The sequence below is a fragment of the Salmo salar genome, chromosome 22 (assembly GCF_965601325.2).
Source record: "Salmo salar chromosome 22, fSalSal1, whole genome shotgun sequence".
Taxonomy (NCBI): Eukaryota; Metazoa; Chordata; class Actinopteri; order Salmoniformes; family Salmonidae; genus Salmo; species Salmo salar.
In genome coordinates, this window is record NC_138312.1 from 43,709,873 (window position 1) to 43,722,574 (window position 12,702).

General features: G+C 43.5%; 1 protein-coding gene across 1 annotated transcript; it reads left to right on the forward strand.

Moving 5' to 3' along the window:
* Nucleotides 1–143: 143 nt before the first annotated feature.
* On the forward strand, nt 144–6,976 carry LOC106583466 (transmembrane protein 82). The gene is made up of 7 exons (XM_014167676.3): nt 144–466; nt 644–716; nt 892–1,105; nt 1,379–1,796; nt 2,346–2,530; nt 3,168–3,895; nt 6,453–6,976. Exons 1-6 carry the CDS (start codon nt 382–384, stop codon nt 3,222–3,224), a joined length of 1,032 nt encoding a protein of 343 aa, XP_014023151.2. The 5' UTR covers nt 144–381; the 3' UTR covers nt 3,225–3,895; nt 6,453–6,976.
* The last annotated feature ends 5,726 nt before the right edge of the window (nt 6,977–12,702 follow it).

Sequence of the window (12,702 nt, forward strand, 5' to 3'; positions counted from 1 at the left end):
TCATCAATATTTAGATACAGTGCTTTTGATAATTGTTGAATTGTTAAGCCTATCTCTGACATTTATTCATTTGCAACCCCGTTTGATCATGAAACGTCTAGGCCTCCTCAGACAGGGGGGAACACGTCAGGCCACAATCATACGACCTTTGAAACTTCAACATGCGGAGAACACACAAGTGATCAATACGGTGAAAATGAAGGCAACATGAAAACCATCTGCAGAGTGTCGTGTTGCGGAGGAAAGAATACTAATACCTCCTACTTGGTCACTGCGTTTCTAATCAATGACAATATCACTGTACATTTTGGATCGAAGTTTCTAGCATTGGATGATTAACAAATACTTGCGCGGATCGTGCCAGTCAGAAAAAACGAAAAAATGTCAATGTCTCCCTCAAACTGGCTAGCGTGGATCCCGGTGTGGCTGCCATTTGACTCCAACCCTTTTGATTGTGTATTGCAAGGTGAGTCGCTATACGGTTATGCATTTATCCGTTCGCGTCTATGTTATTGCACCGGTTTCATATTAAGTCCTTGAATTATGGTGGTGATGATGAAACGATCATGTTCAGAAACTTCATTGGTGATGACGATAGTAACGCGCGCGTGTGTGTGAGTGCGTATCTGCTTGTGTTCCTCAGGTCTGGTTGGTGCATGTGGAATCTCAGTGTTCTATAATCTCATGAGAGTTCACCTACTCCTTCAGTCAATCAGGTGAGATACTGTTGCTTTTTCATATATTTTGTCTCAAAACAATAAATAACCTCTACCGTGTTCATGAATAACCTGTGTTCATGAATTCTTACATCAAATGCAATGTTGTATGTGATAGTGCATATGTGTACAACGTTATTGGTGTACACTTAACTTCATCTCTCCGCTGTGGCAGTGGTTCTGAATGTAATGGGGACAGTAAAGACAAGGAAAGGTCAGAGTCTTCGCCTGCAGCAGGGAACAAGCCATTGGGGGGACATGGGTTGGGTAGTGTGCTGCAGTTTTGGTTCCTGACTGGCCTCCTGTCTCTGGTCGGCCCCCGGGTCTCCTCCCTAGTGGTCCTGGAGTTCTCCCTCAGGGCTGTCGCTGCCTGGATCACCGCAGGACCGGTCAGACACACACAAACACGCACACATCAACACAGTGTGTTTTATATTGTTTTTTTGGTTCCTTTTGTAGATATGGTACACCTGTGTTATTTTTGTGTTTTGTTTTGGGGGAGATGGTCATTCATTGTTCTATAAATGTATTCCTTAATCCATGCGTTAATCTGTCTGTCTGTCTGTCTGTCTGTCTGTCTGTCTGTCTGTCTGTCTGTCTGTCTGTCTGTCTGTCTGTCTGTCTGTCTGTCTGTCTGTCTGTCTGTCTGTCTGTCTGTCCAGGATGTTCTCCCAGGCAGCACCAAGCTCATGCTGGTCCAGTGCCAGTTTTCTCTGGGCTGTGCTCTGAGCTGCAGTCTCCACTTCCTCCAGGAGGGGGCTCCCCATCGCTCCCTCAGCCTCCTGCTGGCGGCTGGCCTCAGCTGGCTGCTGGCGGGTCACTGCCACCTTCTCTGGGGCCACGTCTCCAGGCTCTACCACCTACACAGCTCCCAGCGCTACTGTGGGGTCTGCATCACCCTCCTGAACTCCGGCCACTCCCTGCTCCCCTCGCTGCAGAGAGCTGTGCTCCTGGCCTTTGCCGTGGCCGGCGTGGCCGGCCTCGCCACCGTGCACCACCACTTCCTGTCCGAGGCGGAGTCTCTGAGGTTCTGGACACCACTGACCATCTGCTACACCCTGTTGGTGGTTTACGTCCAAGGTGATGCATCACTTAGATTGACTTGATTTCCAATGAAAATCTTAGCAGCACAAAGAATGAGTTGAATCAATCAATTGAGAGAAGTAGCACCACAACAAGTAGAATAGCCTCTAAAAGATCAGGGTCGTGTTCAGTAGTGAGGAAACATTTCACAACAGAGTGTAATGGGGCAAGTACTACCTCAATTTGTCCAATAAGAACACAGATTTTCATGTTCAGTCACAAAACTTTGCAGTGTGCCCTGCTGAACAGAATCACCTTTATTCGCCATGTACATTTACACATACCTGAATTTTACTTGGTGATATGGTGCTGCTAGTGATAGACAACAATTAGAGACAGAATACAGACAGAGGAGTTTACACAAAGTTTACATACATTATATACAAATAGGTAGAGTGAGCATAGAGCTATAAGAGATTGAGCAGTGGCTCTACAAATATACAGTTGATATACAGTGGATGTGCAAATGTACATGATCAGTATACATTTATCTAGCACCCTAGTAGTGTCACGTTTGTTCATTGTCTTCTCAATTGCCCTCCACAGAGGAGCAGAATCGACGCCCTGGTAGTGAGGCCTTGCTGCAGACTGTGGCTTTGCGTCTGGGAGCCCTGCTGGTGCTCATGCTGATGGTGGGCCGCTGGACCGACATGCTCCACATCCTCATCACCTTCCTGGGGGAATTTGTCTGTCTGTTGCCTTCTCAGGACCTCCTCCGAGCCCTGCCCCAGGTTAGTGTGGCTCCACAGCCTGTACACATCTCACTCTTGCTCTGTGTTTGCTCACTTTCTGTTTTCGCTCTCTCTCTCTCTCTCTCTCTCTCTCTCTCTCTCTCTCTCTCTCTCTCTCTCCGTCTCTCTCTCTCTCTCTCTCTCTCTCTCGCTCTCTGCCTCTCTTTCTCTTTCACCTTCTCTTTCTTTCTCTGCAGGGACGGCGAAAACATTTCACAGGGGTGCGGGAAAACAATGGTTTAAACCTAGACATGTTTCTAAAAAGCCTAGATAATATTTCTGCCAACATTGGGTAGGCTATTTGTTAGTCAACTTGTCTGTAATTACATACATGCAGCTTCTCGTCTGTCATAACTTTGCCGTAGAAGACTTAATAAAGCTTTGCTTACAAGAAGAATGTTAGAATGAGCATCAATAATAGAATGTATCAATAATTTAGTTGAAATCGGTTACGTTTTCTCTTTCATTTCTGCTTCGAGGACCTTTAGGGAACGGGGAGAAAACACAATACCTCTAAAACGGGAAAGATTCTTCCACTTTTATGGCACAGACTTTTGTGATCATACGGTAATCATTGATTCCAAAATGTTTTCTGTATCTTCATGACAGTATTCTCTGTTGTTCTATTGCTTTTTAGGTGGAAGCAGAAGAAGACATTCCCAGCAGATCTGCCCGGCACTCCAGCAGCACATAGCAGCAGCACATGTCCCCAATGAGAAGCCTGTGCTCCATGTCATCAGACAGAGACACACAGAGAGTCTATCAGGCTGCAGAATACCACAACACAGACCAGTCCCTGTTTCACTCTACCTCAGATAGAGAAAAATAACTCGTACTTCAAATACAGCCATCTACTGGCCTGTCTCACTCAGTGATATGTTGAAATTCAATACTGTCCCCATTTACGCAGACATATTAAGCTTTGATACTGTTTTGTCCCATAGATGTACACCATTTTTGTCATAAATCATAGCAATGTTAAAATATGAATTGTTGTTTATGACCTTGTTATGACACTGTGTGGTTTGGACCAGTGAAGGGAGACCTAAACCTGCTTACACAAGGGTACTGATCTGTTGTTTCTTTCCTCTGTATTCTCTTGAATTATTAACCAGTCTATTACCACAGTGACAAGGATGTGGTAGCTAGAGCCACAAATATACAGTTTGTTCTCTGGCTAAGTGGCTTATATAACACTAACTTTACGGTATAGATTTGAGCTGTAGCTAGGAGTTGTAGTCTATTTGGCTTAACCAGATGTCCTGAGTTGACTATTCAAAATATAACAATTGTGATGATCATTTCTATTATTTGAGAGGGGTGAGTATACAGTGAAAGATAGAAGGTGGTAAGGAAGTGGTTCCTGTGCTTGGCCCTCCTATGTTGAACATAATAAACGGCTCTCTATCCACCGGATGTGTACCAAGCTCACTAAAAGTGGCAGTAATAAAGCCTCTCTTGAAAAAGCCGAATCTTGATCCAGAAATTATAAAAAACTATCGGCCTATATCGAATCTTCCATTCCTCTCCAAAATTTTAGAAAAAGCTGTTGCACAGCAACTGACTGCCTTCCTGAAGACAAACAATGTATACGAAACGCTTCAGTCTGGTTTTAGACCCCATCATAGCACTGAGACTGCACTTGTGAAGGTGGTAAATGACCTTTTAATGACGTCAGACCGAGGCTCTGCATCTGTCCTCGTGCTCCTAGATCTTAGTGCCGCTTTTGATACCATCGATCACCACATTCTTTTGGAGAGATTGGAAACCCAAATTGGTCTACATGGACAAGTTCTGGCCTGGTTTAGATCTTATCTGTCGGAAAGATATCAGTTTGTCTCTGTGAATGGTTTGTCCTCTGACAAATCAATTGTAAATTTCGGTGTTCCTCAAGGTTCCGTTTTAGGACCACTATTGTTTTCACTATATATTTTACCTCTTGGGGATGTCATTCGAAAACATAATGTTAAATTTCACTGCTATGCAGACGACACACAGCTGTACATTTCAATGAAACATGGTGAAGCCCCAAAATTGCCCTCGCTAGAAGCCTGTGTTTCAGACATAAAGAAGTGGATGGCTGCAAACTTTCTACTTTTAAACTCGGACAAAACAGAGATGCTTGTTCTAGGTCCCAAGAAACAAAGAGATCTTCTGTTGAATCTGACAATTAATCTGGATGGTTGTACAGTCGTCTCAAATAAAACTGTGAAGGACCTCGGCGTTACTCTGGACCCTGATCTCTCTTTTGAAGAACATATCAAGACTGTTTCAAGGACAGCTTTTTTCCATCTACGTAACATTGCAAAAATCAGAAATTTTCTGTCCAAAAATGACGCAGAAAAATTAATCCATGCTTTTGTTACTTCTAGGCTGGACTACTGCAATGCTCTACTTTCCGGCTACCCGGATAAAGCACTAAATAAACTTCAGTTAGTGCTAAATACGGCTGCTAGAATCCTGACTAGAACCAAAAAATTTGATCATATTACTCCAGTGTTAGCCTCCCTACACTGGCTTCCTGTTAAGGCAAGGGCTGATTTCAAGGTTTTACTGCTAACCTACAAAGCATTACATGGGCTTGCTCCTACCTATCTTTCCGATTTGGTCCTGCCGTACATACCTACACGTACGCTACGGTCACAAGACGCAGGCCTCCTAATTGTCCCTAGAATTTCTAAGCAAACGGCTGGAGGTAGGGCTTTCTCCTATAGAGCTCCATTTTTATGGAATGGTCTGCCTACCAATGTGAGAGACGCAGACTCAGTCTCAACCTTTAAGTCTTTACTGAAGACTTATCTCTTCAGTAGGTCCTATGATTAAGTATAGTCTGGCCCAGGAGTGTGAAGGTGAACGGAAAGGCTGGAGCAACGAACCGCCCTTGCTGTCTCTGCCTTGCCGGTTCCCCTCTTTCCACTGGGATTCTCTGCCTCTAACCCTTTTACAGAGGCTGAGTCACTGGCCTACTGGTGTTCTTCCATGCCGTCCATGGGAGGGGTGCGTCACTTGAGTGGGTTGAGTCACTGACGTGGTCTTCCTGTCTGGGTTGGCGCCCCCCCCCCCCCCCCCCTTGGGTTGTGCCATGGCGGAGATCGTTGTGGGCTATACTCGGCCTTGTCTTAGGACGGTAAGTTGGTGGTTGGAGACATCCCTCTAGTGGTGTGGGGGCTGTGCTTTGGCAAAGTGGGTGGGGTTATATCCTGCCTGTTTGGCCCTGTCCGGGGGTATCATCGGATGGGGCCACAGTGTCTTCTGATCCCTCCTGTCTCAGCCTCCAGTATTTATGCTGCAGTAGTTTATGTGTCGGGGGGCTAGGGTCAGTCTGTTACATCTGGAGTATTTCTCTTGTCTTATCCGGTGTCCTGTGTGTATTTAAATATGCTCTCTCTAATTCTCTCTTTCTCTCTTTCTGTCTTTCTCTCGGAGGACCTGAGCCCTAGGACCATGCCTCAGGACTACCTGGTATGATGACTCCTTGCTGTCCCCAGTCCACCTGGCCGTGCTGCTGCTCCAGTTTCAACTGTTCTGCCTGCGGCTATGGAACCCTGACCTGTTCACCGGACGTGCTTGTTGCACCCTCGACAACTACTATGATTATTATTATTTGACCATGCTGGTCATTTATGAACATTTTAACATTTTAACATTTTGACCATGTTCTGTTTTAATATCCACCCTGCACAGCCAGAAGAGGACTGGCCACCCCTCATAGCCTGGTTCCTCTCTAGGTTTCTTCCTAGGTTTTTGGCCTTTCTAGGGAGTTTTTCCTAGGGAGTTTTTCCTAGCCACCGTGCTTCTTTCACATGCTTTGCTTGCTGTTTGGGGTTTTAGGCTGGGTTTCTGTACAGCACTTTGAGAATATCAGCTGATGTACGAAGGGCTATATAAAAATAAATTTGATTTGATTTTGATTTGATTTGAGTGGTAAGTAAAATGGGGGAATGATGAGAAGGAGAGGGTTGGAGAGGGAGAGGTGTGTGGTAACTGGTGTGTGGTAACTGGTGTCTCTACTGGGTGTACCTTGTCCCTTCAAAAAGTAGTCATCAGCACACCCAGTTGCGCAATCCTAGTAGATTTACATTTTAGTCATTTAGCAGATGTTCTTGTCCTGGGCGACTTGCAGTCAAACAGGAAGTACAGACAGGAATCATGCTTTATCAACTAAACAAAAGAGAGAAATTAGACCATTATTTGGTTTATGATGCCAGTGTTATGTCTAGGGTTTTAAGTAGTTGCGAATAAAACCAGATTAAAGTTGAGAACAGGGTTTTATATGTGGCCAGGGCCACACAAATGGTTTCTAAAATGAAAATCATGCATACATGCCTTTTCTGTTCTTTTAGAAACACACTTGTTGTGAAATGTTCATCATCATCCTGTTTGTATTTCCCTTGGAGTCACCCTATTTGTACTGAATAAACCAAAAGGCGATTTATTTCAAAGGGATGTAACATTATGTGCTGTTTTCCTACAATGGCCATCTCTTTTCTTACAGAAGTATTAGAGTTGTGTTGTCAGTTTCCCCCTTTCTGCATCTGGGTTCTTGATGAAGGGAAGCTGTGGGGGAAGCTGCCTAGATTTTAGGGGCTGATGTCATAACTGGGTATGCCCTCCTGCAGCTGTGACATCACCACAGAGTAGCATTCCATTTGTCAGACACTGGAACAACACAGAACCCCTGGCCCAGCTCCCCTTCTGGCAGCTCCTCTCTCTCTCTCTCTCTCTCTCTCTCCGTTTAACTCCTCTCTAACTCTGTTCACACATCTCTGGTTTTTCTCTCTGGTATTTCCCTTCTCTCTCTTTTTGTCCCTTCCATTTTCAAGCCCACCTTTATCTTTTCATCTCGCAAACTTCTGTTTTCTTTTTCTGCCAGCCGTCTTCTCACAATCGTTCTCTCTCTCTCTTTCTTTCATTCTTTCTTTCTTTCTCTCCCTGTCTTTCTCCCTCTGTCTTTCTCTCTCTTTCTCTCTATCCCCACTATTTAACCAGTAATTTTGATTGAGAAGGGGGTTTGAATCATTTTTTTTAGCCCTGAGCATACAGTGTTGTTTTACATTTTGAAATGTTTACATTTGGTTGAGTTGTAAACTAACGTGAATTCATCATGAAATCAACAAAACATTTTTGCAGAGTGGGGGATGGAAAGAGAAACATGAGGGGGAAGAGAAAAAGAGAGGGCAGACTGGATGAGGGAGGTAGGAGAAATAAAACTGACAGAACAATAAGATGGGATGAGGGAGGTAGAAATAAAACTGACAGAACAATAAGATGGGATGAGGGAGGTAGAAATAAAACTGACAGAACAATAAGATGGGATGAGGGAGGTAGGAGAAATAAAACTGACAGAACAATAAGATGGGATGAGGGAGGTAGGAGAAATAAAACTGACAGAACAATAAGATGGGATGAGGGAGGTAGGAGAAATAAAACTGACAGAACAATAAGATGGGATGAGGGAGGTAGGAGAAATAAAACTGACAGAACAATAAGATGGGATGAGGGAGGTAGGAGAAATAAAACTGACAGAACAATAAGATGGGATGAGGGAGGTAGGAGAAATAAAACTGACAGAACAATAAGATGGGATGAGGGAGGTAGGAGAAATAAAACTGACAGAACAATAAGATGGGATGAGGGAGGTAGAAATAAAACTGACAGAACAATAAGATGGGATGAGGGAGGTAGAAATAAAACTGACAGAACAATAAGATGGGATGAGGGAGGTAGGAGAAATAAAACTGACAGAACAATAAGATGGGATGAGGGAGGTAGAAATAAAACTGACAGAACAATAAGATGGGATGAGAAAGGTAGGATAAATAAAACTGACAGAACAATAAGATGGGATGAGGGAGGTAGGAGAAATAAAACTGACAGAACAATAAGATGGGATGAGGGAGGTAGAAATAAAACTGACAGAACAATAAGATGGGATGAGGGAGGTAGAAATAAAACTGACAGAACAATAAGATGGGATGAGGTAGGAGAAATAAAACTGACAGAACAATAAGATGGGATGAGGGAGGTAGGAGAAATAAAACTGACAGAACAATAAGATGGGATGAGGGAGGTAGGAGAAATAAAACTGACAGAACAATAAGATGGGATGAGGGAGGTAGAAATAAAACTGACAGAACAATAAGATGGGATGAGGGAGGTAGGAGAAATAAAACTGACAGAACAATAAGATGGGATGAGGGAGGTAGGAGAAATAAAACTGACAGAACAATAAGATGGGATGAGGGAGGTAGAAATAAAACTGACAGAACAATAAGATGGGATGAGGGAGGTAGGAGAAATAAAACTGACAGAACAATAAGATGGGATGAGGGAGGTAGGAGAAATAAAACTGACAGAACAATAAGATGGGATGAGGGAGGTAGGAGAAATAAAACTGACAGAACAATAAGATGGGATGAGGGAGGTAGGAGAAATAAAACTGACAGAACAATAAGATGGGATGAGGGAGGTAGAAATAAAACTGACAGAACAATAAGATGGGATGAGGGAGGTAGGAGAAATAAAACTGACAGAACAATAAGATGGGATGAGGGAGGTAGGAGAAATAAAACTGACAGAACAATAAGATGGGATGAGGGAGGTAGGAGAAATAAAACTGACAGAACAATAAGATGGGATGAGGGAGGTAGGAGAAATAAAACTGACAGAACAATAAGATGGGATGAGGGAGGTAGGAGAAATAAAACTGACAGAACAATAAGATGGGATGAGGGAGGTAGAAATAAAACTGACAGAACAATAAGATGGGATGAGGGAGGTAGGAGAAATAAAACTGACAGAACAATAAGATGGGATGAGGGAGGTAGGAGAAATAAAACTGACAGAACAATAAGATGGGATGAGGGAGGTAGGAGAAATAAAACTGACAGAACAATAAGATGGGATGAGGGAGGTAGGAGAAATAAAACTGACAGAACAATAAGATGGGATGAGGGAGGTAGGAGAAATAAAACTGACAGAACAATAAGATGGGATGAGGGAGGTAGGAGAAATAAAACTGACAGAACAATAAGATGGGATGAGGGAGGTAGGAGAAATAAAACTGACAGAACAATAAGATGGGATGAGGTAGGTAGGAGAAATAAAACTGACAGAACAATAAGATGGGATGAGGGAGGTAGAAATAAAACTGACAGAACAATAAGATGGGATGAGGGAGGTAGAAATAAAACTGACAGAACAATAAGATGGGATGAGGGAGGTAGGAGAAATAAAACTGACAGAACAATAAGATGGGATGAGGGAGGTAGGAGAAATAAAACTGACAGAACAATAAGATGGGATGAGGGAGGTAGAAATAAAACTGACAGAACAATAAGATGGGATGAGGGAGGTAGGAGAAATAAAACTGACAGAACAATAAGATGGGATGAGGGAGGTAGAAATAAAACTGACAGAACAATAAGATGGGATGAGGGAGGTAGAAATAAAACTGACAGAACAATAAGATGGGATGAGGGAGGTAGGAGAAATAAAACTGACAGAACAATAAGATGGGATGAGGGAGGTAGGAGAAATAAAACTGACAGAACAATAAGATGGGATGAGGGAGGTAGAAATAAAACTGACAGAACAATAAGATGGGATGAGGGAGGTAGGAGAAATAAAACTGACAGAACAATAAGATGGGATGAGGGAGGTAGAAATAAAACTGACAGAACAATAAGATGGGATGAGGGAGGTAGGAGAAATAAAACTGACAGAACAATAAGATGGGATGAGGGAGGTACAAATAAAACTGACAGAACAATAAGATGGGATGAGGTAGGAGAAATAAAACTGACAGAACAATAAGATGGGATGAGGGAGGTAGAAATAAAACTGACAGAACAATAAGATGGGATGAGGGAGGTAGGAGAAATAAAACTGACAGAACAATAAGATGGGATGAGGGAGGTAGGAGAAATAAAACTGACAGAACAATAAGATGGGATGAGGGAGGTAGAAATAAAACTGACAGAACAATAAGATGGGATGAGGGAGGTAGGAGAAATAAAACTGACAGAACAATAAGATGGGATGAGGGAGGTACAAATAAAACTGACAGAACAATAAGATGGGATGAGGTAGGAGAAATAAAACTGACAGAACAATAAGATGGGATGAGGGAGGTAGAAATAAAACTGACAGAACAATAAGATGGGATGAGGGAGGTAGAAATAAAACTGACAGAACAATAAGATGGGATGAGGGAGGTAGGAGAAATAAAACTGACAGAACAATAAGATGGGATGAGGGAGGTAGGAGAAATAAAACTGACAGAACAATAAGATGGGATGAGGGAGGTAGGAGAAATAAAACTGACAGAACAATAAGATGGGATGAGGGATGTAGGAGAAATAAAACTGACAGAACAATAAGATGGGATGAGGGAGGTAGAAATAAAACTGACAGAACAATAAGATGGGATGAGGGAGGTAGAAATAAAACTGACAGAACAATAAGATGGGATGAGGGAGGTAGGAGAAATAAAACTGACAGAACAATAAGATGGGATGAGGGAGGTAGGAGAAATAAAACTGACAGAACAATAAGATGGGATGAGGTAGGAGAAATAAAACTGACAGAACAATAAGGGAAAGCAGAGAAAAAGAGAGAGAGGAGGGAGATAGAGAAAGAGAGGGGAAGAAGATAGCTACAGAGAGAGGGGAGCTGGAAAGGCAGGTACAGTTACATCCTGCTGGATATCATAAGATAAGGTGGGAGGAAAGAAGGGTGTCTACTCTGTGTGATACTGTACGTGCTGTGTACATTACTAATGTGTGTGTGAGTGTGTAAGATTATGCATGAGTGAATCTATGTGTTTGTGCATGACTATGTGTGCATGTGTCATGCTTTTTACTGTACTTTGTTAGTGATTAACTGTTCACCTTTTACGGTTGGGGAAGTGGTGTCATTCAGCGGGAGAGGAAGGGGGAGGGAGCGAGGGGGAGAGGGAGGGTGGTACAGGAGGAAAAGGAGGGGCTTTCTGTAGATAGCTGTCCTTTCTGCCAGAGCTCGCCCTCTCAGTGGCGGCTTAGGAGTGACAATAGAGGAGCGGACCTGGAGTGCCGAAACAGAGAGGGAAAGAGGAAAAGAGAAAGAGGGGGAATATAGAGCTCACATCCACATTTTTCAAGCAGGTATGCAATTACACAGTAGAAACTGATTTGCACTTATTATTAGGGGTCTCATTTCAAAGTAGTTTGGCAGCAGAGAGGATGCAAGTCTTAGTGCTTGTGTGTGTGTGTGTGTGTGTGTGTGTGTGTGTGTGTGTGTGTGTGTGTGTGTGTGTGTGTGTGTGTGTGTGTGTGTGTGTGTGTGTGTGTGTGTGTGTGTGTGTGTGTGTGTGTGTGAACGTGTGTGTACTCATTTGTGTGTGTATTTTCGACTGTTGGAGTATGTTTTTCATTGCCTGATGACTCAAACTGAATTATTCCTCTGCTCTATGCTCGCTACATACTTCAGTCAGATTGCCATCATTGAAGACGTTTGTGGTGACGTCAAAATAAGGGTTGTTGTACAAAACAAAGTAATCAGCGATTGGATCATCTCGAACCAATCAGTGTATCAAAGCCAATGTGTCACAGTATCCACAGAAAATGGTGCCCCTCCTCGGCCGGGTGGCGCTCGGCGGTCGTCGTCGCCGGTCTACTAGCTGCCGCCGATCTGTGTTTCTGTGTTCATTGTGTTTTGTCTGTCTAGGTCCGCACCTGTTGTCATTTCTTTCATTAGTGGGGGGGTATTTAGTTTGTTCCTTTGGGGTTGTGTGTTGTGCGGGTTTGTCAGCGGGTTTGTCAGCGGGTTTGTCAGCGGGTTTGTCAGCGGGTTTGTCAGCGGGTTTGTCAGCGGGTTTACGCTGTGGCCGTGTCTTCTCTATCGTTTTTATATTGGAGGATTTATTTTCTCGCCGGGCTGCGCCCCGTGCGTGATTTTCCCTTTGTGGATTACCTGTTTCCCTTTTGGGTATTGTGCACTCCCAGTGCCTTTTGATCACCTAGTGTTTGGGTGTGAATAAACTTCGAGCTACTGGACGATATCTCCTGCATTTGACTCTACTCCTTCCTCCTGCCCTAAGTACCCGTGACACAATGATGAATTTTCAAAACGCTGCTTTACCCATGTGTTCTGGGCTGGCTCTGGCCCAACCCATCGGTTTCCTGGGACCAATC

What these genes read in the sequence shown, in the direction of transcription:
- LOC106583466 (XM_014167676.3), top strand. Translation starts at nt 382, where the DNA reads ATGTCAATGTCTCCCTCAAACTGGCTAGCGTGGATCCCGGTGTGGCTG. An exon ending in CTACTCCTTCAGTCAATCAG is followed by an intron (nt 717 to 891) that starts GTGAGATACTGT and finishes CCGCTGTGGCAG; the next exon opens with TGGTTCTGAATGTAATGGGG. An exon ending in TCCTCCGAGCCCTGCCCCAG is followed by an intron (nt 2,531 to 3,167) that starts GTTAGTGTGGCT and finishes ATTGCTTTTTAG; the next exon opens with GTGGAAGCAGAAGAAGACAT.